General features: G+C 42.8%; 1 protein-coding gene and 1 pseudogene across 2 annotated transcripts; one reads left to right on the top strand and one right to left on the bottom strand.

The window, feature by feature from the left end:
* Positions 1-2533: 2533 nt before the first annotated feature.
* On the bottom strand, positions 2534-4393 carry LOC308318714 (ADP-ribosylhydrolase ARH3-like; annotated as a pseudogene). Its single transcript has 3 exons — positions 4367-4393; positions 4197-4266; positions 2534-3538 (listed from the first exon to the last, which is right to left on the bottom strand). The product of its transcript is annotated as an ADP-ribosylhydrolase ARH3-like (transcript).
* LOC308319296 (aldehyde dehydrogenase, mitochondrial-like) lies at positions 4277-23144 on the top strand. Its single transcript, XM_080769279.1, has 13 exons — positions 4277-4511; positions 8301-8405; positions 10259-10399; positions 13071-13150; positions 14160-14271; positions 15521-15649; positions 16336-16449; positions 17136-17238; positions 17346-17530; positions 18401-18565; positions 20355-20512; positions 20689-20803; positions 22045-23144. The coding sequence occupies exons 1-13, from the start codon at positions 4392-4394 to the stop codon at positions 22075-22077; spliced, it is 1560 nt and encodes a 519-aa protein (XP_080625405.1). The 5' UTR covers positions 4277-4391; the 3' UTR covers positions 22078-23144.
* The last annotated feature ends 475 nt before the right edge of the window (positions 23145-23619 follow it).

Raw genomic sequence — 23619 nt, 5'->3', positions numbered from 1 at the left:
TTTACAGAACAAAAACATGATAATACATCATATACATAAAAATAGTCATCATGACAGTGGAATATCTATATAATGAAACTATGCATATATACTATATAGTGCTATGTCTACATAAAATGCTATCTGAGTTACATAAGTTGAGCCTTTGCATACGCCTGTAAGGTCAGATGGAGTCTGAAGAGGTGGAAGACTGCAGGGAGTGAGTCTGTAGTACTGATTGCAATGGGACGTGCATTCCACGTCATGCAGATAGTGCAGGAATACACAATGATTAGTCTTTAGGGTGGTTGTAACTGAGGCCCTAAATCAAGGGGCCTGATCTGGTCTGAGAATTACTGCCGAGAGATCCCAACCTTAGCTCAGTAGTAAGGGATAGAAATGGGATATCTTGAGGTCGGGCTTAATAAGTCAATAGTCGAAGTCACAACTGTATAGTTCTTAATGCTTAATTCCCTCCTAACCCGCTAGGCAGCCAGCAGCAGCCTATATTTATACTGTTGAGATGTCAGAGTTGACGTCACCTAGCTGTGTTACATTTTGATATCCTCTTCCTTTCACAGAAGCTTCTATTAGTTTATGAGAATTTCACGGTATACGAACAAGACCTCCAATCACAATCACAAAGAAAACATTGTATAAACTGAGGGAGAAAAGTATTTAACAATCTTCACTTAAACCCTTAATTTACTAATAGTTGACAGGGGCCAACCAGGGCTCTATATGGTCCTCTGTGTGTGTGTGTGTGTGTGTGTGTGTGTGTGTGTGTGTGTGTGTGTGTGTGTGTGTGTGTGTGTGCAATGTTATTTCTGTTTTAAATAAAGTATATAACCTATTGCACAACTTAAAAATTCTGACAGGAGACTTCAAGTCCACCATAGTATATTTTCCACAAGGCTGAATCTAACTTTGGATCCTCCCAAACCATTTCTCCAATTAAAGTTTCATGTAGACTATACCTATCTTTCACAGTCACATTTCTGCATTTGAAAGTAGAATAATATTGCAATTCCGAAATGAATCCTCATAGCATATAGCATAGCATCTGCCAGCTAAATACCCTCTCTACATCTTATGTCTTTGTTCCAAAGGATCAATCAAAAGTAAATATTTCAAAACACACTTTCTCACAGGATTGGTACAATAATCCACTACAATCACACCACAAGGGGGGCTTTCAGTATGTGGTTCTCAATGTGGCGTCCACCGTCCAAGAACCCTCAGGTGTCCTTGAGGGGTCCTTACTCCAAATGGACCTGTACAGCTCTGTAACTCAGAGATTGTACAAATGGAACCATTTGGCATTTGCACACTCTCAGGGTGTGCAAAGAGTGTGGTCCTTGAAGTTTTAAAGTTTAAGAATGTATAGGGCTCATCCTGCATTCCACACATTGGATTTAGAGATATATTCTGTGCAAAGTGGAAAATTATCATCCATATATATAGCAGAACTGAGAACTGTGACAAAAACAAATTCTGGTGGCCTGAGTATGCGGGGTCAGAACTGTCAAGATATTTTTTTGCAGGGGTGGTTTTGTTTAGCTTTCTTTTTCAGAGACTCTGAGTCAAATTATTTTAAATTTGTATTAGGATATTAGGACAGATATATCTGTGCAAAAACAATTGAATGTCCTCATTATTTGTTCCCAACGTGCACTGTCTCTGACAAAACACACCTCAAAGTGAGCAAGTTCACGAGCAAGAAAAAAGTGATTACAAGGAACATTGTTTCAATCTATTCAGAAATGAATCTCAGACCTGCTGCATTGTAAATGGACATTGTAAATGGTGCATTTATATAGCGCCTTTATCCAAGGCGCTTTATACATAGATTGTGCATCAATTCACCCACGCATTCATACACCGATGGCAGCGGAAACCATGCAGGGCACCAACCAGCACATCAGGAGCAATTAGGGGTTCAGTGTCTTGCTCAAGCACAGGGGGAGCCCGGGTTCGAGCAGGCAACCTTGTGGTTACCATCCAGCCACCGCCGCCCCAATAGCTACAGCCTGCAAGCTACAGCGAACCGAGTAACGATGTCTTTCACCTCTTGACTTGCTGAACAACAACAGTATGACTCTCTAGCGATAGGCCAACTGGTATCAAATGTGTCCTTTTGAGATGATGGTGATGTACTGTAGCCTGGGCTAATGTGTTAGGTTTCTGGTCTAGAGGGGCGGGTCGTGGAAAGAGATTTGCGCACGCCCTGATTGGATCTCACCGATCTCGATCTGTCAGTCACCTCCGGCCCCTCCTCTCCCCCCTATAGTGCAGCGCTATAGCCTACGTCACATCATTTGGAGCGATGCCCACCCGGAAAGGGTCGACTCCCACTTTTAGACCAGAGCGGCCAATGCGTTCCTCCTGGCTTTCATTCTTTGCTCCGACGAAAATGAAAGCCTGGTACAAAGGCTAATGGTGACGCTGACGCAGTCACAGGCACGCCGATTGAAATGTAAATCTGCAAAGTAACTACAGTACTTGAGTAAATTTACATTATTTACTACTGTGTGTCCCTCCATACAAGTCCAGTTCAAACGTCACTCCGAAACCTCTCTTGTGTGCAGCTTATAGTATATCTGACTGGTTGTTCTTCACCACCCAGCCCTTCTTTCCTGTCCCACTTAACCTCCCCCTGTGGTGACCGGTGGCACAGCATGTGAAGGTGCTCTGCAGTCACATGGGCCTCTCCGGTTCCCTCACAGCGCCCTATCTATGTCAGTGGAATGACCTCGATGCCATAGTGGGCCCCGGCAATGGCCCCGGCCATGCACGCTATGGTGTCCGTGTCCCCGCCGAGGGCCAGGCTGTACGCCAGTGTCCTCTCCAGGCCTCCGTAGTGCTCTGGAAGGCCGCCTCGGGGCTGCAGACAGTGGAGCACACAGAAGATGGCAGTGGGGACGGAGTGGAGCGCTGCGATATCGTTACCGAGTTCAGAGATGACCTCTTTTATGCTGACCGTATTCCTGTCCATCAGGTGTTTAACTCTGTTTAGGCGCTCACAGAATGGCTTTTCCGCTTCTTTCAGGACTCTGGCATCGTTGTGCGCAGACTCATCCTCCTCCACCTCTTCCATCTCTTTGATCAGCCTGCTGATAAATTGCTGGGGAACATCTAGCGCCCCTTGCAGTGAGAGGTGGACAGCCAGGGCCTGCAGTACAGCTCCGTTATAACCCAAAGAACAGGAGTGAGTTAGCATGGCTCCTTGACGGGCGAACCTCTTGACAACAGCAACGTCGGGGAAAGCCAGAGCGAAGGGGGCCGCCCTCATGGCCCCCCGTTCCCAAAGGAGCCTCTGCCGTTGAACTGGTCCCTGGCTGGCTGGTACACGTCACTGAGCTGTGGACAGGACAGCTTCTTCAACACCCGGACCACTCCAGGACCATAACCCCTGCCAGGAGAAACACTGTATTCCTCAGCGAACCTGCCAGCCATGTCCTGCTCATCGAACCCGGCTCGCTCCAGCAGGGACTGGACCACGCATTGTGTCATGGCTATACGTCGTCGCTGTATTCAAGAATAGCATCTCTCTTGTTTTCTATGTGTCTGTGTACATTTTCAGACACATTTTCACACACACACACACACACACACACACACACACACACACACACACACACACACACATGTGTGTGTGTGTGTGTGTGTGTGTGTGTGTGTGTGTTTTCAGTCAGTGCAAAACCTTGTGTAGCCCCTAGAGGGAAGCAGAGATAAACGATGTCATAACTAAGTGACCCAAAGGCCATAGTAGTGTAAGGCCTTGCCAATCTGTGGGTATATTATACTCTAGGTATATATACAAGGTGGGTCCTCACAACACCTTACCGGTTACTGTACGTGTTTTGAGAGGTTTGTTTGAATGCCAACTTGTTTGGTGTTTTATTGTTTTTACAATGTGTTTTACTTTAGCTGTTCTACATGGAAAATGTTATATCATCAGGTTCATTTTGGAGTCCTGCATGTTGATTATTATGGCGGGGTAACATTTGGTAGTCCATATTTTCTTTTTTCCCCCTTTAATAAAGTTATTTGTTTTATAAATCATCCGAGTAGCCTATCGAGATATTGTCTGCTTTATTACTAATATTGTTGTTGACAACAACAATAACAACTTCTTGTTGTTGCTATTATTTATTTAACAACAATAACAACAACTTCTTGTTGTTGCTATTATTTATTTTATTATCATAACCAACTGCACACTTCCGACTCCAAAACCACGTGACCAAAACCTAGCCACTTGTCTACAGCGCACTGCGCATGCTCCTGTGTTTGACAGGACCATATAAACAGCCGTGTTTGGTCAGTCGTACCTCTCTCTCTCTCTCTCTCTCCGCATTTAATTTTTTTTTACGCACCCACTCACACACACAGACACGGCTACAAAGACCATGCAGCTCCGTTCCGGTCTGTCGAGGGCTCTCCCACGGGTCTCCAGGCTCCTGTCCTGCCGTTACTCTGCCGCTGCCATCCCGCAGCCGAACCCCCAGCCTGAGGTCCACTATAACAAGGTACTAATGCATTGAGGACTAGACTGTGTAGTTCAACGACCGACAGTACCCTGTACAGTGTGTTTATGTGACACACCTAACCTGCACAATGTGTTTGTGACCGCGTATGTAAAGTTATACTTCAAATATCAAACCTGTTGTCATTGACGACATAACACTTTTTAAGGCCATGCATGCAATCCACTGACTACAACTTTGTCAGTCAATGCATGCATGGGCTTAAAAAGTGATATTTTGCTGTGAGCTGTAATTTGGCTTCTAAAACAGTGACTGTTTTGCACTGCGACCTTTTCCTGCTTAACAGTAGAAAAAGAGTACTTTTGGTGCTCTCCAATAAAGATGACAAACACTGAAATGAGAAGCATGTTTGCAACATGTTGCACACTAGAAGATGAATGAAATAAGTTTTAACGTGGGGGATATCTTGGTGACACAATCTGTGTCTAAAGTTTAGACAGAGGCCTCTTTCTTGACACAGATTGTTATGCAACCACTTCAGGTCACTGGGCGCACAGCCACAGCACACACACAGATGCGTACACACATGCAGTAAAAATTCCTCCTGGTAGAGTGATATCCGATCAAATGTTTACAAAGTACAGTGGCTGTGTGTCATCTCATTCCTCCCTCTAATCGCTTATCTTCCTTTCTCTTTCTATTCATTGAACCCTTGACTTTATTTTATCCCTTTCTATTGTCCTCGACTCAACTCTCCTCTCCCAGCTCCATTTGGAACCTCACCCTCCGCTATTGGCTCTGAGAAGAGGTTCCCTCCAAGAGCAGTGGAGAACTCTTTTCGCAGCATTGTATCCCAAAATAAAGGCATTTCCTGAGTGCTACAGATAATAGACTGTGCAGTGAAAAGTAAAAACTTTGGAGCTAGGGGGGGAAACTACTGCTTATTAAATCGGTTCAGTTAGTAGGCCTGTGGCTTTCGTAAGATTGCATTGGGAAAACATGGCACTGGCTGACTTCATAAGCTTTGCAAGTAGTTGTTTTCACCCCACCAACATTTTAACTTTCCACTCCAAATGCTGTCATCTGTAGCTCTCAGATAATACCTTTTACTTTTTGGACACTGTAGTCTATTAGTGTTGATAATGGTGGAGAATATACCAAGCAGGTTGTATAAGAACAAATTGAAGTCCAGGTGCATCTCTTTCTTTCCAATATATAGTTTATTCAGGATCAGCCAAATCGTGACATATAAGGTAGATGATTCCTTACAAGTGAAGTCCATTCACCACGAGGCACTTCATATACTTGAGTGCATGACAATTCTGTGCATGTGCGTGCATGTGTATATAGGTTTGTATGGTTGTCAGTGTGTGTGTATGTGTGTGTGCTTAGAAATGTGTGTGTGTGTGTGTGTGTGTATCTCAAACCCTAATGATAACCAGATTTGGGACCGTACCTATGTTCCCTCAGCCCTATGTTCCCTCGGGTCCGCGTCAATATGCCGACAGTCCGATCGACAACCTACCTCAAACCCTCACCCTAACCCTAACCTCCCCCGGGGCAGACACCTAAACCTAACCACCCACCCTCTCCCGACCCCCAGCGCACCTCGGACCAATGCTCCTTCTGAGGGAACATAGGGCTGAGGGAACATAGGGCTGAGGGAACATAGGTATGACCCCCCCAGATTTTAGTCATCAGTTGAAGCCTTGTGCTAGCCAGCCACCTGACTTGTATGACCCAGGCCAGGACGGGATGCTCAAATGGACCTCCTAGTATTGACTCTCTGCCCATGGGTCACTATTTGAACATAGCATGTAAAAGACTTCACCTAACCAACAACTCCTATTGTTGCAATATGAAACACATGACATATCATACCATTGTGATGTGGTTGTAAATACAGGTGTACTATACGTGTATTTATGACTTGATGAAACCATAGGACATATTGAGATATATTCAAGGCTTTGTTCTCTTCACTAAGGGCGAAGGGCGGTGGTTCCTGAACGTATCTCTTGCATGCCCAATTTGAGTCGACCCAGATGTTACTTGTGTGTTAGATGTGTGCCTTCTGAGTAAAGGGGGTAAAACTAGACATGGATGGCTCCCCACACACTGGCTCCCCGTTTCAGCCACGATCGACTACAAGGTCCTGCTAACCATGTCGATCGAAATGCGGAAATCACCGGTCTCTCCTGACACGTCTGACATGCGAATCTGAATCTCTTAAGTGACTTCAGCGCTCAATATAATCAATCATTAATTTAAATCTGCTGTGTGGAGGGAAATCTTGTAGAGTAGACTAATGTGACCCTTTTTCATTTGTCAGGTTGTGTTCCCACATTATAGAGGGTATATGCGCAATTGCTTTAAGTGAGTGGCAAACTGAGTTTAACGTTCTTTAACTTTGTTTAATGCAATCATATAGGACTTTTCTGTTGGCATGTATGGGCTTTCAAAGCCAGAAAGTCGTCTTTTGCCTTTGCTATGTTTCACTAGTTTCAATTGAAACGGGCCTTCACCCGCAGGGGGGGCCTCCAAGCTCCAACTGAACGTCAGGCGTCAGTCAACCCCCGCCACTCTTTGCCCTCTCTATCTCGCTCACTCACTGCCTTGCTCTCTCCCACGATGTTAAGTTACACCTATTTTATGTTAATAACCTGGGTCAAATGTGCAGCATTGGGAGGTAAAGGGGAGACGCTTTAATTTGCGAAGGGACGACAGGATGAGGAGAGGTGTTGTTGTTGCTAATTGTCATGAGTAAGGGCTGCGTGTGATATTGAACTGTCAAACTATTTGTATCAATACGGCTCAACAAAATAATTATGTCATATGGAGGCCTCATAATTGGTCTTGAAACGGGCCTCCAGATTCCTAAGGCCGCCCCTGCCTCTAGTCTATTGTCGATTGATCACCTTTAGCTAAGCCCCGCCCTCTCCCACTTAGACACTCCCACTTGGACACTTTCCAGCCGGGCTCATTCATTCCAATGTAAATATGCTTTTTGCACATTTAAATACTGGTTCATTTTTGGAACCGGACCTTCAAAATCTCTTCTAGATCCGTCAACAAGGCCTGCCATATGCACTGGAAAAATATGTGCGTGACATTTATATTTTTAAAACGATGTTTTATCGTATAGGAAAACTATTTGTCTGACCCATGTTATGCTTAGCTGTGATTTACTTAATTGAACGACTCTCACCCTCTTTCCCCCAGTAAGCTCCCTGGGAAAGGTGTGTGTGTATACTTTGTTGCCAGAGTAGTAATCTCCTCTTTCATGTCAAGAAAAGAGTGGAGAGTCCATTTTGTACTAGTATACAGTAAAGCAGAAATGCTGGCAATATGAGTTTTCTTCATCTCATCTTTTAATATCGTTTCTGTAAAGCATTTTCAGTTGCAGGTACATTTTTACACACACACACACACACACACACACACACACACACACACACACACACACTGTTAAACTAACACTCCAGATTTTACTGTATGCTCAATTACAATCTGATTGGACTGATCTGAAATTCAACAATTGTCAACTTAAATTTGTAATCGTGACAGCCCTAGATGTAGTCATGCATTTATTGGATGGCTCTCTGTTAAAGACAATCTGTAAGTATCTGACTGTGAATCATCATGACGGGTGGACGTTTGTACTACTTCATGACGATTTCCACAGCAGTTTCTGTTTCAAATATATTGAGGATTGGAGCTTTAACCTGTTGACTTGTCTGTATAGTGTTACTGTGTTTAGAAGGATGTCTGGATGGAACACTAATGTGAATTTGTTTCATTGACTAATCTGATTTGTTGTTTTTGCTTCAGCTGTTCATCAACAACGAATGGCACGATGCAGTGAGTGGCAGGTCCTTCCCCACCATCAACCCATCAACCGGCGAGGTCATCTGTCAGGTGGCTGAGGGCGACAAGGTACGCACGAGTGAGCGCACACATAGAAACCTACAAACTCTCTCGCACACTATCAAGCAAAGTTGCTCTGAGAAGTTGAGACTTGAAAATTCACTGCTAAGAGTACTGACCAACGGGACCTCCCCGATGCATGATCATCAGCTGACCCTCAACCTTGCTGCCACAGTTCATATGATGATGGTCCACTAAATTGATTAGTCATTGAAAAGTCATTTCTAGCGTTTCTAACCACAAGCTGTGATCATGCACTACTGAGCTGTTTGTTCTACCTGCTGACAAAAAGTGGGCCTGTTGTCGATCGGCTCGCGTTCGGTAAACAACAACGTCATATGAGGATGTGCAAACAAGTTAAGGGCGTGGACAGAAAACGGCATGTTTTGTGCTTGTGCAAAGAAGATCCTCCTGGCTTGTTTTGGATCAACCTATGTATGTGAAAGTGCCTTCTATCTCAACAATGGGAATTGTCAAAGCAATGATTTCAGTATTCAGTATTGGTCTATCATTGATATTTGTTTTATTTGCAACAGTAATCTGTTCATGTTCTCTTCACATTTCGTGAATACCGGTAAGTTGAGTAGCCCACCGCAGCCCTGTTTAACTTAATGGCCCATGTACAAACTTAGTGTTTGTTTGAATATACATCCTGTCTGCAGATGCAGTATCACAAGCGTAGAAATGATTGCTAATAATCTCAGGCACGCTCAAAATAAATCATGGACTGTGATCATCAATCATGGACTTTAATATGATAACTGATAACCTACTGTTTCTTATCGCACCATAACCATATGCACACACACATACTTTATTCCAGAAGTATTTTGCATAATCTATTAAAGCAATTGGATAACTTTTGCACCCACTGCACACAACACTCCTTGTTCTTGTTTTTTGCATTCATGCACCTTAATAATAATAATAATAAAACTTTATTTGTATAGCACCTTTCATGACATGAAATGCAGCTCATTTCTTCAGAGCAATGGAGAAAAAAAAGAAGAAAAGCGAGGCATAAAACATTAAAATAATAGCGGTAATGCAATACAGCGAGGACATGAATATTAAAGGAATTTAATAGATCAATTAAAAGCAAGAGTGTTGAAGTAGGTCTTGAGCTGTGCTTTAAAAATATCTACAGAGGCTGCCTGTCGAAGGTACAGTGGGAGTTTGTTCCACGCCGTCGGCTCGTAGAAGCAAAAAGTTGCTTTAGTGCAACGTGCATATAGTACTATACAACATACTTGGCCATGATAAAAGTGTGCGTGTGTACCATAGACTGTAAAAGATATGGACAAAGCGTTCCCTGGGTCTAACATGAACGTAAAATGAAGCCCGTCAGTCCTTGAATTGTAAATCGCCATCTTTCTAGATCCGTTTGGGCCCAGCTGGCCCATTGGCTGGCCCAGACAACGAGGTGGGACTTCCCCCCCCCCCCCCCCCCCTTCTTCTTAGTTGGTTTTTATTTTGACTCCGAGTGGATGGGGAATCCCGATCATAGACTGTAACGGTAGCCACGCCCCTCAGAACATACGCGACTTTATGGTCATTTTTTAAATAAATGGGACCATAATTTTCCAAAAAGAACGACATTAGAAATGAGACTTTAAACTATTGACTGGAAGCAGAAGGTATTCATGACCATGTTTATTAAGGTTAATACAGTCTAGGTGAAGTTGGGCCCAAATACATGGACTTCTATGGGTTTTTTTGGGCCCAATGACAGCGCCACAACAGGCCATTATATGAACTTTCAGGAAATCCCGATTTCCTCTGTGGCTTCACAAAATATCTGTGTGACTGCCCGCCTGGTGTGTACACCACTTACTCACTGTGTTGGGGTCCTATTTTTCCAGGCGGACGTAGACAAGGCGGTGAAAGCGGCACGGGACGCCTTCAGGCTGGGGTCACCGTGGAGACGGATGGACGCCTCGCACCGCGGGCTGCTGCTCAGCCGATTGGCAGACGCTATTGAGAGAGACTCCGCCTACCTAGCTGTGAGCCAATCGCAAATTTTCCTTCCAGAGATTAGGTTAGAGATGCCTTCCTTGATCCCAAGGAGGACAATGGATTAGAAACAGATCATAGGTTTCCCTCTGGGTTCTGAGAACAGTGAGTTATCTGCCCTTTCCAATTTAAGTTAATGATGTTGTTGTCTCTGTAGCTTAGTTAACCCATTAAGGCCTGGGACTGATGTAGAGCGCATGCATAAAGTGAGTGGCAAATCAAGTGACAGTGAGTTTGGCTGTATGCACATGCTGTGCCTGGAAATGCCAAAGAATAAAGCTACAACTTGTTGCGTGATTTAAACACCTGAATAGCCAAATGAATACACCACATTGAATACAGATGCATAATCATCAATCATAATTATGGTTGTATAACCATTGTATAAGAAATGATTAGGGTAATTTTTTTAGGCAGTTCAATACATTTTATTCTGTTAATATTCACCCATCCATCCAAGCTAAAGTCCAAGATGTACTGCATTAAATTATTTCTCATATTCCAAAATGTGAAACTTTCAGCAAATTTGGCAGTTTGTCAAACCAATAGTTAGCTTTGTCAGATGCACTTTTTAATAGTTTTCATTGGTGAAATGGTTTTTTTAACCCTCACACTGACCTAAAGGTTGTTCAATAAGAGTAGAGACATTTTGAGTTGGCTGGTTTATGCAATAAATCCAAAAACGACAATTTAAAGTCTCATATCAATATCGATACTCTCGATATATTCTCCAGCCTTACTGTATGAATTCATTTTGACTTTATTATATTTCAGTTTAGGCAACTTATACAACCATATTGAGGAATTTGAACGGTAACAAGAACACTCGGCGGATTTACCCTTTTTGCCGACTTCTCAAGACAAGTCGGCAAACCGTGGAGAATATTCGGCAGACTCTTAAGAAGATTCGCCGCGCGACGACTCTTCTTCAGCTTCTGCCGAATATTCTCCACGTTTCGGGGCACTTTCAGGAGCTGCAGCTGCAAGTTTCTGAATGTTAGCTACTGCTAGCTACTGTGCTAACGATGCTAAAGCAACACAACCACATTTTTGTATTAATCCCGTGATCGGGACGGGACGGGAATGAAAGTCAACGGGAGTTGTCACTGTACAATACTTTAAAACAGTTGTCATGTTGCACACAATCAATTTGGTCATAGCAGCCGCTGAGCCGCCTGTAGCCTCTCCTCTCCAAGCAGCAGCCCACAGTGCCTGCACCGTGAGACCGCAGTGAGAACGCTATAGCATTGCAAGAAGCTAAGGCTTAGCTGCTAAGCTAACACAACACCAGCCATGGTGGTGGTGATGTTAGCTTAGCGTAGCGTAGCTTGCTGCTGCTTGGCTGTTCAACTTCACTTCATCTCTGCCTATAATTTTTTCTTATTGTTACCCTGACACCGGAGCTGCAAAAACAGACAGATCTACAAGCTCTACAATCTCAACTATCAAACTCCAGCTAGTCCCACTCCTCTGAACTCCAGGCTGCATGAACAGTGCTCGAGCGCTCAGTTTTCTGCCCCCCTCAATGTCGCAAATCTTGCGCATTCACTTCAACTTAATAGCAATAGCTTTGCTTTGCGCTTGCGTTAGTCAAAACTAAAAGCGAGTGACAGTGAGACGAGCATGTCGACCGTAGCAATGAATGGAGACCTATTTGGAATGATTAAATCCATTATTGGCCTGGAGAAAGTTACAGCCGCTCCGCCTCCTCCTCCTCCCTGGCACGGTACAATTAGCCATGTGCTATATGACGTTTTGTTTACCCTGCGACAGGGACTGAGAGAAGGAAACAATGTCTTAAATAATAAAATAAAACAGTAGCTAGATGCGCGCTCCAGTGCCGAGATTTCTTCCCGTTTCGGCGACTCTTCGTCACTTTCCGTCCGAGTTCTCAGACAGAACTCGGACCGGAAAGTGACGAAGAGTCGGCGAAAGGGGAAGAAATCTCGGCAAAGATGAAGAAGAGTCGGCGACCCGAGTTCTCCAGTATTCATTTGAACTACTGATTTTCTATTTGTCTTACAGGTTTATCTAGAGTTTGCATATTGATCCTATAGAATAGATACAAAATAAATGATAGCTCAAATATTGTTTAACCCATTCTGACCGGGCACCCATTTTGGTATTCGCATCATGTCATGCTTTAGCTATTGAAAAATAGCAGATCTACAAGCTCATAGCGCGCCACCGAGTGGCGCGCTAGGAGCTTGTAGGTCTGCTATTTTTGAAAAATCGAAGAGCGACTGACATTTTTAGAATCTGATCTCGGGTCAGAATGGGTTAATCAGACCAGTGTGTCCAGTGGAAACCTCGTATGAATCTGATCTCAGGTCAGAATGGGTTAAAATGGCATCCACCCACCCACATGAGCATACTAGCTGCTGGTACAGGACAGGAGCTGTGTGGGTGTGTTTCTCTTGTGCAACAACATTGCACAACTCCATCTGCACCTACAGTGACTTAGCATTTCTTGTTTTTACATCTGGTCATTTACATAATATTTCCGCTCTTGTGACCCAAAACGGAGTTATAGTTTAATGCAATGAAATGTATTCCCCAAAGCGTACTCTTGTGCCTAATTTTATATTGGACCTTTTCATCATGACAATGAGGACACCAGGTTGAAAGTGGCTAAAATGTTATATTTCTCCCGCCCGACAGGAACTAGAGACACTGGATAATGGGAAGCCATATGCAGTGTCGTACAGTGTGGATCTCCCCACTGTGGTCAAATGTCTGAGGTAACGCGTACACACACACACACAAGCATGTCAGGAACATGTGCATTCACATGATTTTAACCACCACTTGTATGCTTTGTTGACGGGGCTCCCCAGGGCTCTATACTAGGCTTGCTCCTTTCCCCCCTCTACACCAAATCTCTTCGCTGAAAACAAGCTCACGATGCTTCGCTATGCGAGCTTCTTGTAAATTGGCCATTTCATGAGCATGAGGTTTGTTTGGGAAGGCTAATATTTGACCAACTATTATGTACAGCAGTAAGATGACCTTCATGCACGTAATAAAGTTAATTGACGCAATGGCTTTGGAAAGGCTAAACGCATCACCATTGTTTCAGTTTCAAAATCAAACCTAATCAGATCACTTGAATAAATGATTATCTAAGGTGCGAGAACACGTGGGCACTGGGCAGGGTCACGAGCCAGGGATTCTGTTTCCCAGAGTAGCCTCTCCCACTCAGCTACAGCTAGTGTGTGTGTGTGTGTGTGTGGAACATGAAATCAATGACTGGCAACTAAGCTATGTATTTTGTCTGTCCGTATCGATCTTAATCCACTCCATTACGGTCCGTTGTGGCTCTGTAACTTCAGCTAAGCATTTTTTACAATCCTGTAAATCGTAAATGGTATATCTATATCTTTTTTAATGTGGCACAAGATTTTGGAGGGGGGGGGGTCATTTGGGTCTGAATGAATGTCCCCGCACTATTGGGGAATGACTGGTTGATTTATGTTATTGTTCCCGAGCGGTGCTGGTGGTGGTCTCTCTGGCGGCATTTTGTTTCGTTGGTGTGTTGGCTGCCGCTGCATGCTTTCCTTTCACCGCAAATGACCGTATAGCCTACCCTACGTGCAGCAACTGCAGTTGCTCTCTCGACCTTACGTCCCGACGGTGCCACTGCAACATTTGGTGCTGCGACATTTATTTTTATTTCACTGTACTTGTTTTAAAGCGGATGGTGACACAGAATGTGTGCATACCTGAACTCGTGTGTGTGTGTGTGTGTAGGTACTACGCCGGCTGGGCTGATAAGTGGGAAGGGAAGACGATCCCTATCGACGGCGACTACTTCTGCTACACAAGACATGAACCCATCGGAGTGTGTGGCCAGATCATACCGGTGAGAAAGCACATGTACCTACAGTATTGAATTCAAAAGTGTGTGTGGGGGGTTGGGTGTCTTTATTAATTGTCTGTTGTCACATGTTCACATATTGTCACACTACGTGCAGTCTACTCTAAAACCATTTATTTAGTTTTAGTCGAATCATGCATTATGTCGCCACTTGACTTTGTATTTTGGTGCAGGTCTTCTCTCTCTCCAGCAAGTCAGAAATTGTGCCCTACAGCAGTTTAAGAAGTAATTAATCATCTGACTGAGGCATGGAATGCTATACAGACCTTCTCGGTGGCAGATAAGCCACGTTTGAGTGTAACCACTTGCATGAGAAAATGTAATGTCCAGAAATGGGGACACCATGTTGAAAGTGGTTCCAAGCATTTTACCAATAAGACAAATAAAATGTTGCACATGGAGGTGAGCATTTTCCCAAAGCACCACTAGAGATGGAGACAGAGAAAGTATCTGTTGAAGTGTTAACACTGCCAGAAGCGCTCCCCTACTCTTTTTCTCTCTAAAGCCTCTAATTTACTATTTGTGAAGAGAACTTTTAAATAACGTGTGGATTTATTTCTTTCATGTCGACATTTGACACGGTGCTTGAGACTGAACTATTTCTTTCCACTCTGAGAAACGCTATGTGGACACAACCATGGTCTCTAGACTCTAGAAGACCACTGATGTTCTTGCATGATTTTAAAGAGCAGCTTAAAAAGTGAAGCTTTTAGCTTCAACATGAAGATAACTGAGGCAGTGGTCTTAGGGCAGATTGCACAGGGAGTGAGTTGACCGATAGTCACAACACGACGAGACAGAAATCTAACCCAAACAACAACACAATAAGAGTCACATACTGTTATGATTAACTCGGTTACTTGGAAATAGTTCTTATAACTGCCGTTATAAGAACTATTCGCTCCCGGCTTCATATAAGGTTTCAAATTCTGCAACGTTGTGGCATTGGGCTTTTCCCTCACCAATAAACCAGTGGCAGTATTTCTGCAATGACAGATGCACGATACAATTGTGAGAAGCACACCAACACATGACATGGACTCATTGTCTGTGGTTCTGAACTTGCTGCTCAAAGCGTGGACGGGCACTAAAGCTTTTGTCCCACCGAGTTTTGTAGTCTGTGTCCTTCCATCACTCAGCGGTTCCTCAAAGGGGCAATGAATTGAACCCCACTGCATAGCTTCGTTGCGATATGTGTTTAATGTGTGTTATTTTTTTGTTTGTGGCCGTGCAGTGGAACTTTCCTCTGCTGATGCAGGCGTGGAAGTTGGGCCCAGCTCTGGCTACAGGGAACACAGTGGTCATGAAAGTAGCTGAACAGACTCCTCTCACTGCTCTGTATGTAGCCAGCCTTATTAAAGAGGTATGTGTATATATACACACACTGTTACAAACGCTTGCATACAGTCTCCCCCCCTCTCTCCTCCATTCTATTCAGTATTTAAGTCCGTCATTTTGTAGTGCTACGTTACGTCCGGGTCCAAGTGGCACCAGCTCCCGTCCGCATCCCATTGTAAATAGAATATCTAAACGCGTGAATCTTTTTACAGTGACGTTATTTTTCAGAAAGGAAGCCATTGAGTGTGTCCATGACAAAGAAAATATATGATGTGGAGACAATGAAGACTATTATTATATTATTATTATTGAAGGTGGCAACAGTCTATTTGCTCAGTACAATATTTCGGGGGCATATTTAGAATTTGTGCACGCTTGAGTATGTTGAATCTAGTTTGCAATTAATGAGGATTTAGTTGACACAATGAAATAAAATGGCGATAGTATCCAGTGTGGGGCAGACGGCCTGTCACAGCAAGATTTGGGAAATCAGCAGCTTTGCTGTTGCGAGGAAAGCTGTAAAATGAGACTTTCGTGGTTGTTTTACGTCTCGGATTTAGTCCGACGGAGCGTCACAGTATAACTCTATGGGGACACAAAAGTAGGACCCGGAAGTATCTGGAGTGGGTGCTAAAATACTGAATAGATGTGTGATGCACCTATGTAGGCCTACTATTATACTGTAATGATTTGTTTGTGCGTGCGTTTTAGGTTGGTTTCCCAGAAGGAGTGGTGAATATTATAGCTGGCATGGGGCCTTCAGCTGGTGCTGCTATCTCTTCTCACATGGATGTTGACAAGGTGGCCTTCACTGGATCAACAGAGGTAACACACCTGTACCGAATTTCTATATATAGATATATGCGCAAAATTGTATTAACCCATTCTGACCTGAGATCAGATTCATACGAGGTTTCCACTGGACACACACTGGTCTGATTAACCCATTCTGACCTGAGATCAGATTCTAAAAATGTCAGTCGTTCTTCGATTTTTCAAAAAATAGCAGACCTACAAGCTCGTAGCGCGCCACTCGGTGGCGCGCTATGAGCTTGTAGATCTGCTATTTTTCAATAGCTAAAGCATAACATGATGCTAACACCAAAACGGGTTCCCGTTCAGAATGGGTTAACCATCCAGATTTGACTATGGATGGAGGTGTACAATAGCATTGGTGCTGCATTGGTGTCAACATAATTGGTTAAAATGACCAACGACTAGAAATCTTCCGTGCTGCCAAAAGGATTCCCGTAGTTAAAAAACGTGTTTTGAATCTTTTGGTATAATCGTTTAGGAATATCTCTTATTCTGATTCGTGGCGCAAATAGTGAGACTAAACCAATTGAAGCATTTTGAGGGGAGAAAAAAAAAACAATGCAAAGTCAACCGGAACCTGTCACCGAAATACAATTATGCTTTTCCTTTTTTCCTAAACTGGATCACACACTGGCCAGGAAAGCCTGGTGACACATGTTTATTAATCTGCTATACACATTGTCATTGTGTGTCAGGTGGGTCATCTGATCCAGAAAGCATCAGGCAGCAGCAACCTGAAGAAAGTGACTCTGGAGCTTGGAGGAAAAAGTCCCAACATCATCATGTCTGATGCCGACAGTACGTTGTATATTTGCAGTTAAAATGGCACCCTCTTCGCTTACTAAGTAATATACTGTACAGCTGTTTTTGTGTTAACATTGGCTTGTACACTCTGTGTGTCTCAGTGGAATATGCTGTGGAACAGGCCCACTTTGCCCTGTTCTTCAACCAGGGCCAGTGCTGCTGTGCTGGCTCCAGAACCTACGTGCAAGCGGACATCTACGATGAGTTTGTGGAGCGTAGCGCAGAGCGTGCTAGGAGGCGTGTGGTGGGAGACCCCTTCGACATAAACACTGAGCAGGGACCCCAGGTAAAACACACACACACACACAAATGCCAAATCTAAGGTGCTTACCCTGCTGCCCCACCTGTTCGGTTTATATTCGGAAAGTGTTTGAAATATGTAGGTCCGTAGTTTTCAATAAAAGTGTTTTAATCCACTCTGTCGTGGAATCTTTCCGCCATCTTGGATCTGTCGTCTCTCCAAATGAGTGCAACTGGCTGCACAACCTTGACCGCCAGGGGCGCTGTTGCCATAGAGGAATGATCCAAGATGGTGTAAAGATTCTGAGACAGAATGGTGGGGCACCTTAGATTGTGTACACGTTCATAGCTATTCTGAGGCTGGGGGTTCCGTTCTCACGACCATGGGGCGAGTACGCTTAGACTATCGTAGATTGAAAATGTCGGAATCGATAAATACAGCTTTCCTGTGTGTTTAACTCATCCAGTGCCACCAGGTGGATACCAGTTTTGGCCCTTGTTGCCACCGAAGCCCATTATTAATAAAAGATAATTTGTAATTATATTGTGCATATCATCACCTGAACACCAGATTAGAGGAATTTTCGAAATCTGGATGAAGTAAAAATATATATATATATATATATATTTGTGGCACTGAATGAGTGCTACTGTTAACATGAATGAAAAAGAGGGTCACACTAAATTTGTTCAATTTAGAATGTTACATTGTAGATGGGACATCTGCAATGCCACAGACCCCCCATTTGTGTAAAATGGGCGTCTGTGGCTTAATGCTCATCAAACTGGAAATTTAAAAGGTTGAGAATCACTGTGTAAGTGAAAGAAATGTCCGATCGAGCTAGTTTTGATTTTGCACTGAACGTTTTGAGGCATGACAACGGTGAGCCAGTGTGTGATATTATGAACCGTGCAGGTGGACGAGGAGCAGTTTAAGAAGATCTTGGGCTACATCAGCACTGGGAAGAAGGAGGGAGCCAAGCTGATGTGTGGCGGAGGCGTGGCCGCAGACAGAGGGTACTTCATCCAGCCCACCGTGTTCGGAGACGTCCACGACAACATGACCATCGCCAGGGAGGAGGTATACGTCTATACGTCTGATCCGGGGTAGAATCGGGACAGATTTATCATTTCATACCTTACACATTACACTTTTTTTTTTTACAACAAAAGGTTTCTCAACTGATTTGTGTAGTATTAGGTGTCCTTAATAACATACTAAAACGTTTACGTTACGTCCAAGATGGCCTAAAAACCATTAAAATAGCCTAACTCCTTCATTATTCATCCTAGACAAGTACTTTTTGTGTCTAACCCTATGTTTTTGGGGTCCATTTAACTTGTCCAAATTGCAGAGATACAATTAGATAATTGTGAAATCCAATATTGTGTTTGTGACCGTTAAAACCCTCTGAAATAGTCACCAGTTTCAAGTTAACTAAACTAAATATTTAATAAATATCTAAATATTTATATATTTTGGAATAAGGTTTCAAGATATCCTCAAAACACAACAAAACTAATAGTCGCAATTTGCAGTAATTCAGAAGGTTGTGGCAGAGAATATTGTCAGTTGATAGACAATAGCCTACTGATTGCAATATTGAAATATTATATATTTGGATCTGTGGATAAAATTAGGCTCTAACTAAATAATTAATCTTTGACTATACACCCACCCAAAACTAATGTATTGCATCATTTACTCTTAGTGCAACTTTTAGTACTAGCCCTTACCCGTTGTGAGATATTTGCCCCCCATTCATTATTAATCATGAATGTGTCAAATTGAAAAAAAAGCTCCGTTAAGACCTCCATATGCCTGTGTGAAAAGTGGGAGTGATTGGTGCAGGCAATGATGAACGCGCTGTTTCTGACACACACACACACACACACACACACACATATTGGCTTATAGTATGATGTTATGTAGGACACCTAATACTACAAAAATCAGTTGAGAAACCTTTTGTTACAATTTCTTTTAGGGTCAAACTATATTTTTACCCGCCTATATAGACTTTTGTAGATTAATTGGCACTTATTTTAGTAGTACTTGAGAGTGTAAAGTAGAGGTGCCCAAAAGGTAGATTGTGATCTACCAGTAGATCACAAAGGCTGTACGGGTAGATCACATGACATGCCTCTAAAAATATATATAATTTAAATATAAAAATGGGTTTTTTTTTCTTTCTTCCACCTGCCACTTTAATTAAGGTGACTTGATTGACAAACTCACAATGCAAGTCTTTGTTTTCAAGTGTTGTGCGCAAATGTCGGTAGCATTATATATATATATTAAACCCTACCAGTTACATTTCCTCCCATCCTCCCCTCTATTCCTCAAGTGCGTCGCTAGGTACATTTAAAAAATAAAATCGGCAATGCGATAATACTGTTTTTTTTTTGTTTTTTTTTGTGGGTAGACCTTGTTGAGCTCGTCATTTTCAAAGTAACTCGCAAGTCACAAAAGGTGCGGGCACCCCTGGTGTAAAGTATACTGTAGGCACTTTAACCCATTCTGACCTGAGATCAGATTCATACGAGGTTTCCACTGGACACACACTGGTCTGATTAACCCATTCTGACCTGAGATCAGATTCTAAAAAATGTCAGTCGTTCTTCGATTTTTCAAAAACAGCAGACCTACAAGCTCATAGCGCGCCACTCGGTGGCGCGCTATGAGCTTGTAGATCTGCTATTTTTCAATAGCTAAAGCATAACATGATGCTAACACCAACGGGTTCCCGGTCAGAATGGGTTAACTTCTATTAGAGGATCGGAGTGTATTTGAGTACGGTAAATAAAGTATAGGCAATTGAACTCAGGGGAGTGGAGTGTATATGAAGGCCTACTACTACTGTCTGCAGATCTTTGGTCCAGTGATGCAGATTCTAAAGTTCAAGACATTGGAGGAGGTTGTGGAGAGAGCCAATGACAGTATATACGGCCTGGCAGCTGCTGTCTTCACCAAAGACCTCGACAAGGCTCACTACATCTCTAATACTCTCCGTGCTGGAACTGTCTGGTAAATGTCGCCACCACCACCACTACTTTGTAGACTTGATTGAACAACATGGAATTCAAAACCTTAGTTTGGACATGTCATTATATTGTGCAAAGTATGGCTTATGGAAAATCTGTAAAACATTCAATAACCTTTTTAGAGTACTTGTAATTATTTACATGTCTGTCTGTGTGCAGGATTAACTGCTATGACGTATTTGGGGCCCAGGCTCCGTTTGGAGGTTATAAGGCCTCGGGAAACGGCAGAGAGCTGGGGGAGTATGGCTTGACCAACTACACTGAGGTCAAAACGGTAAATATGAACGTCACATTTATTTGGGGACTGTCCAGTTAATTTGTTCAGTTGTGTGCCAACCAAAATGCTTCTTAAAATCTGCTTGACTTCTGATTTCCGCGTATGTCTACTCTACGTCCTAGAGTATCCATGTCCACTACGAGCATAGACATAGACACAACGCGGCCCCGCCTGCCTCTGATTGGCCTACCGATACTGTCAGACTTTCCTCCGAGGTGGATAGCATAGCTACTGTATATGTTGGATGGTCTGCCGCGAGGTTACTCCGTGGTGGGAAATAAAAATACAAGTACGATATAATGCAAGAGAATGACAGCTTGGCACGCACGACGGTAACCTTTATGTTTTGTAGAAGAGGCAAACTCATTTATGCAGTTTATTTTGCATGTGTACAGTGTAAACTTGAAACATTATTGTACCGTAAAAAGGTCTCTTTAACCTTGATCTTTATTTATTTTTGTATAATGGTATTAGTTTACTATAATTAGATTAATACACAATTGACACTAACGCTTTAATTTAGAACACACCCAAATCAAACAAATGCGTGTTCAATCAAAGCAAACTGCATAATCAATATTAGTTGTTAGTTCGCCTCTTCTACAAAAATAAGTTGCATACTGTCACGTGTGCCAAGCTGTCATGGTGAGACCATTGGGGCAATACGGGCAGTGTCTGTAGCCGGTAGGCCAATCGGAGGCAGGCGGGGCGTTACCATGTCTATGCTCGGACGTAGAATAGCTATACGCCATAGTTCCTGTACTTGATGGACACTTACTATTTACTTGTTTATAAAGTACTTATATTATTAGTATTGCCTTCTATTCTTGATTGATTAATGAATTACTTAACGGATTGAAGAATTACATTTATTTTTCTGGAAACTAATTGGACCTTACAAATGTGAGTTTACGTGATCTATGACCATATGCAAAAAAAAGGATATCTGCTCATTTCTGTTAGTATAGTGACTTTTCGATCATCAACAAAATTCATAAACCTTATACTGTACATCCAAATTTCTTTCTGGTTGATCGAAATGGCTTAGGCTGAAGCTCACATGTTGTTGGAACGGTTTTGAAAGCAAAATAATGTAAAAGGAAAATAAGCACGAGCTGAGTGGCTATGTGCACATGTATGCACGTGACGTCATTAAAATACAGCCCTACTAGTAAAAAAAAATCCACAGCACACCACTGGTTATTGCTGACATTTCCATATCATGTTTTGTCTTGCAGGTGACCATCAAGGTGCCTCAGAAGAACTCCTAAACACCCTTGGGACCATTGAACTGTCCTCAACCCAGGAAGCAGCTGAGAGCAGAAACGGCCAATTCCGTTTGTGTTTAGTCCTTTCTGGAAGGAGGCAAATCATCCGTCTATTTTGTGTCCCAAACCGGCTTTATCTCACAGGAAACCTTGTAACCAGGTTATTGTCATTGCATACGGTATACTTTTAGCTATGCAGTTTTACTTTAATACACATTGTGTTGCCTTGTGCTATATGGTGATGCCATCTTCAGTTGGAAAGTCACATATTCTGCTCTTTTAAAGGAGAATTCCATGCTAGAAGGCTTTCTTACCTTATTTGTAGTTATGTCCCCACCAAAGGGGTCCAGGTGTTATGTGCAAAACCTCCTTATTGGCTATTTCCCCTACCATAAGCCCTAAATGAATTGCAATGAATGGGGCTAATGTTGTGCTAATTCGCTTATTTCCATTGCTTATGTTTTTGTATATATCTCTTCATAATGTAAATAATATCCCAAGCGGCACACTTTACTACTTATTTAGATGGAAATACACCCCACAGCCCAATGCAATTCATTGAGTGCTTATGGTAGGGGAAATGGCCAATAAGAAGTTTTTGCACAAAAACACCTGGACCTCTTTGGTGGGGACGTAACAACTACTAAGAAAGGTAAGAAAGTCTTCTAGCATGGAATTCTCCTTTAAATTAGCCGTTTTCTGATATGAAGTGGACTGACTAGTCATATTTATACCCACCATTTTGACTGTAAAATGTGGAGCAAGAAGTAGAGTATTTTTGCTGCGACCAAGCTGTTTTTGCTTCTCATGTAAGTAGTGGTGATGCATTGATGTATTTACACTAAAACAAGTTTAAAGTTCCTCATGACCCAAAGTTGGATTTACATTTAAAAAAAACACAGACACAGACAGACTCACTCACTCTCACACTCTCACACTTTCACACTCTCACACTCGTGCACACACACACTGTATCCCCAACAGCACTTATCAGAGTTATGCTATTTTTCTACGTCGGCCTGTGAACTTTGAGATTACATAATTTTGGGCAATAAAAGCATTTTCAGACATGATGCTTGGACCTCTTCTGTTGTGACTGCAGGTGTCACTTGTGATAATGTAATGAACCGCATTGGAGTGATGCAACAACCAGGTGGCCATTATGGGCAGGGGCCATGCAAAGTACTGCAGTGCTTATCGAACTATTTGGCTTCAGCACTCCTTTGATTTGTTTCTCAGTTATTTAGTGTACATTAAAACGAGAGAACCAGAGCTGAATATGATGGGTGAGATGATCTGCCTTTGAATATAACCACAAAGATGGGAGAGTTGAAATTGCATTTTGAGCACATTTAACTGGCCATACCATTTTGATTCTTTTTTGTTTTAATGTTCACAAGTATTGCCTTGCCTTCTATTCTTGATTGAATTTAACAGATTGGAGAATTGCAGTACATTTCAAGCACAGTCTACGTCCACACTAATTATCCATAATGGGTTAGTGGTCAGGACAGCTAGGCCTTTTCGGTGAGGGCTCAGAATAAA

This window comes from Protomyctophum bolini, assembly GCF_963924005.1.
Source record: "Protomyctophum bolini genome assembly, chromosome: 7".
Classification (NCBI taxonomy): Eukaryota; Metazoa; Chordata; class Actinopteri; order Myctophiformes; family Myctophidae; genus Protomyctophum; species Protomyctophum bolini.
The sequence above is the reverse complement of the archived record's forward strand: the minus strand, read 5'-3'. Positions and strand labels throughout refer to the sequence as shown.

Bases quoted from the DNA above. Each gene is read 5' to 3' on its own strand.
- LOC308319296 (XM_080769279.1), top strand. From the start codon at position 4,392: ATGCAGCTCCGTTCCGGTCTGTCGAGGGCTCTCCCACGGGTCTCCAGG. The intron at 17,239-17,345 runs GTACGTTGTATA...TGTGTGTCTCAG, and splicing joins CATCATGTCTGATGCCGACA to TGGAATATGCTGTGGAACAG. The intron at 18,566-20,354 runs GTATACGTCTAT...TACTGTCTGCAG, and splicing joins TGACCATCGCCAGGGAGGAG to ATCTTTGGTCCAGTGATGCA.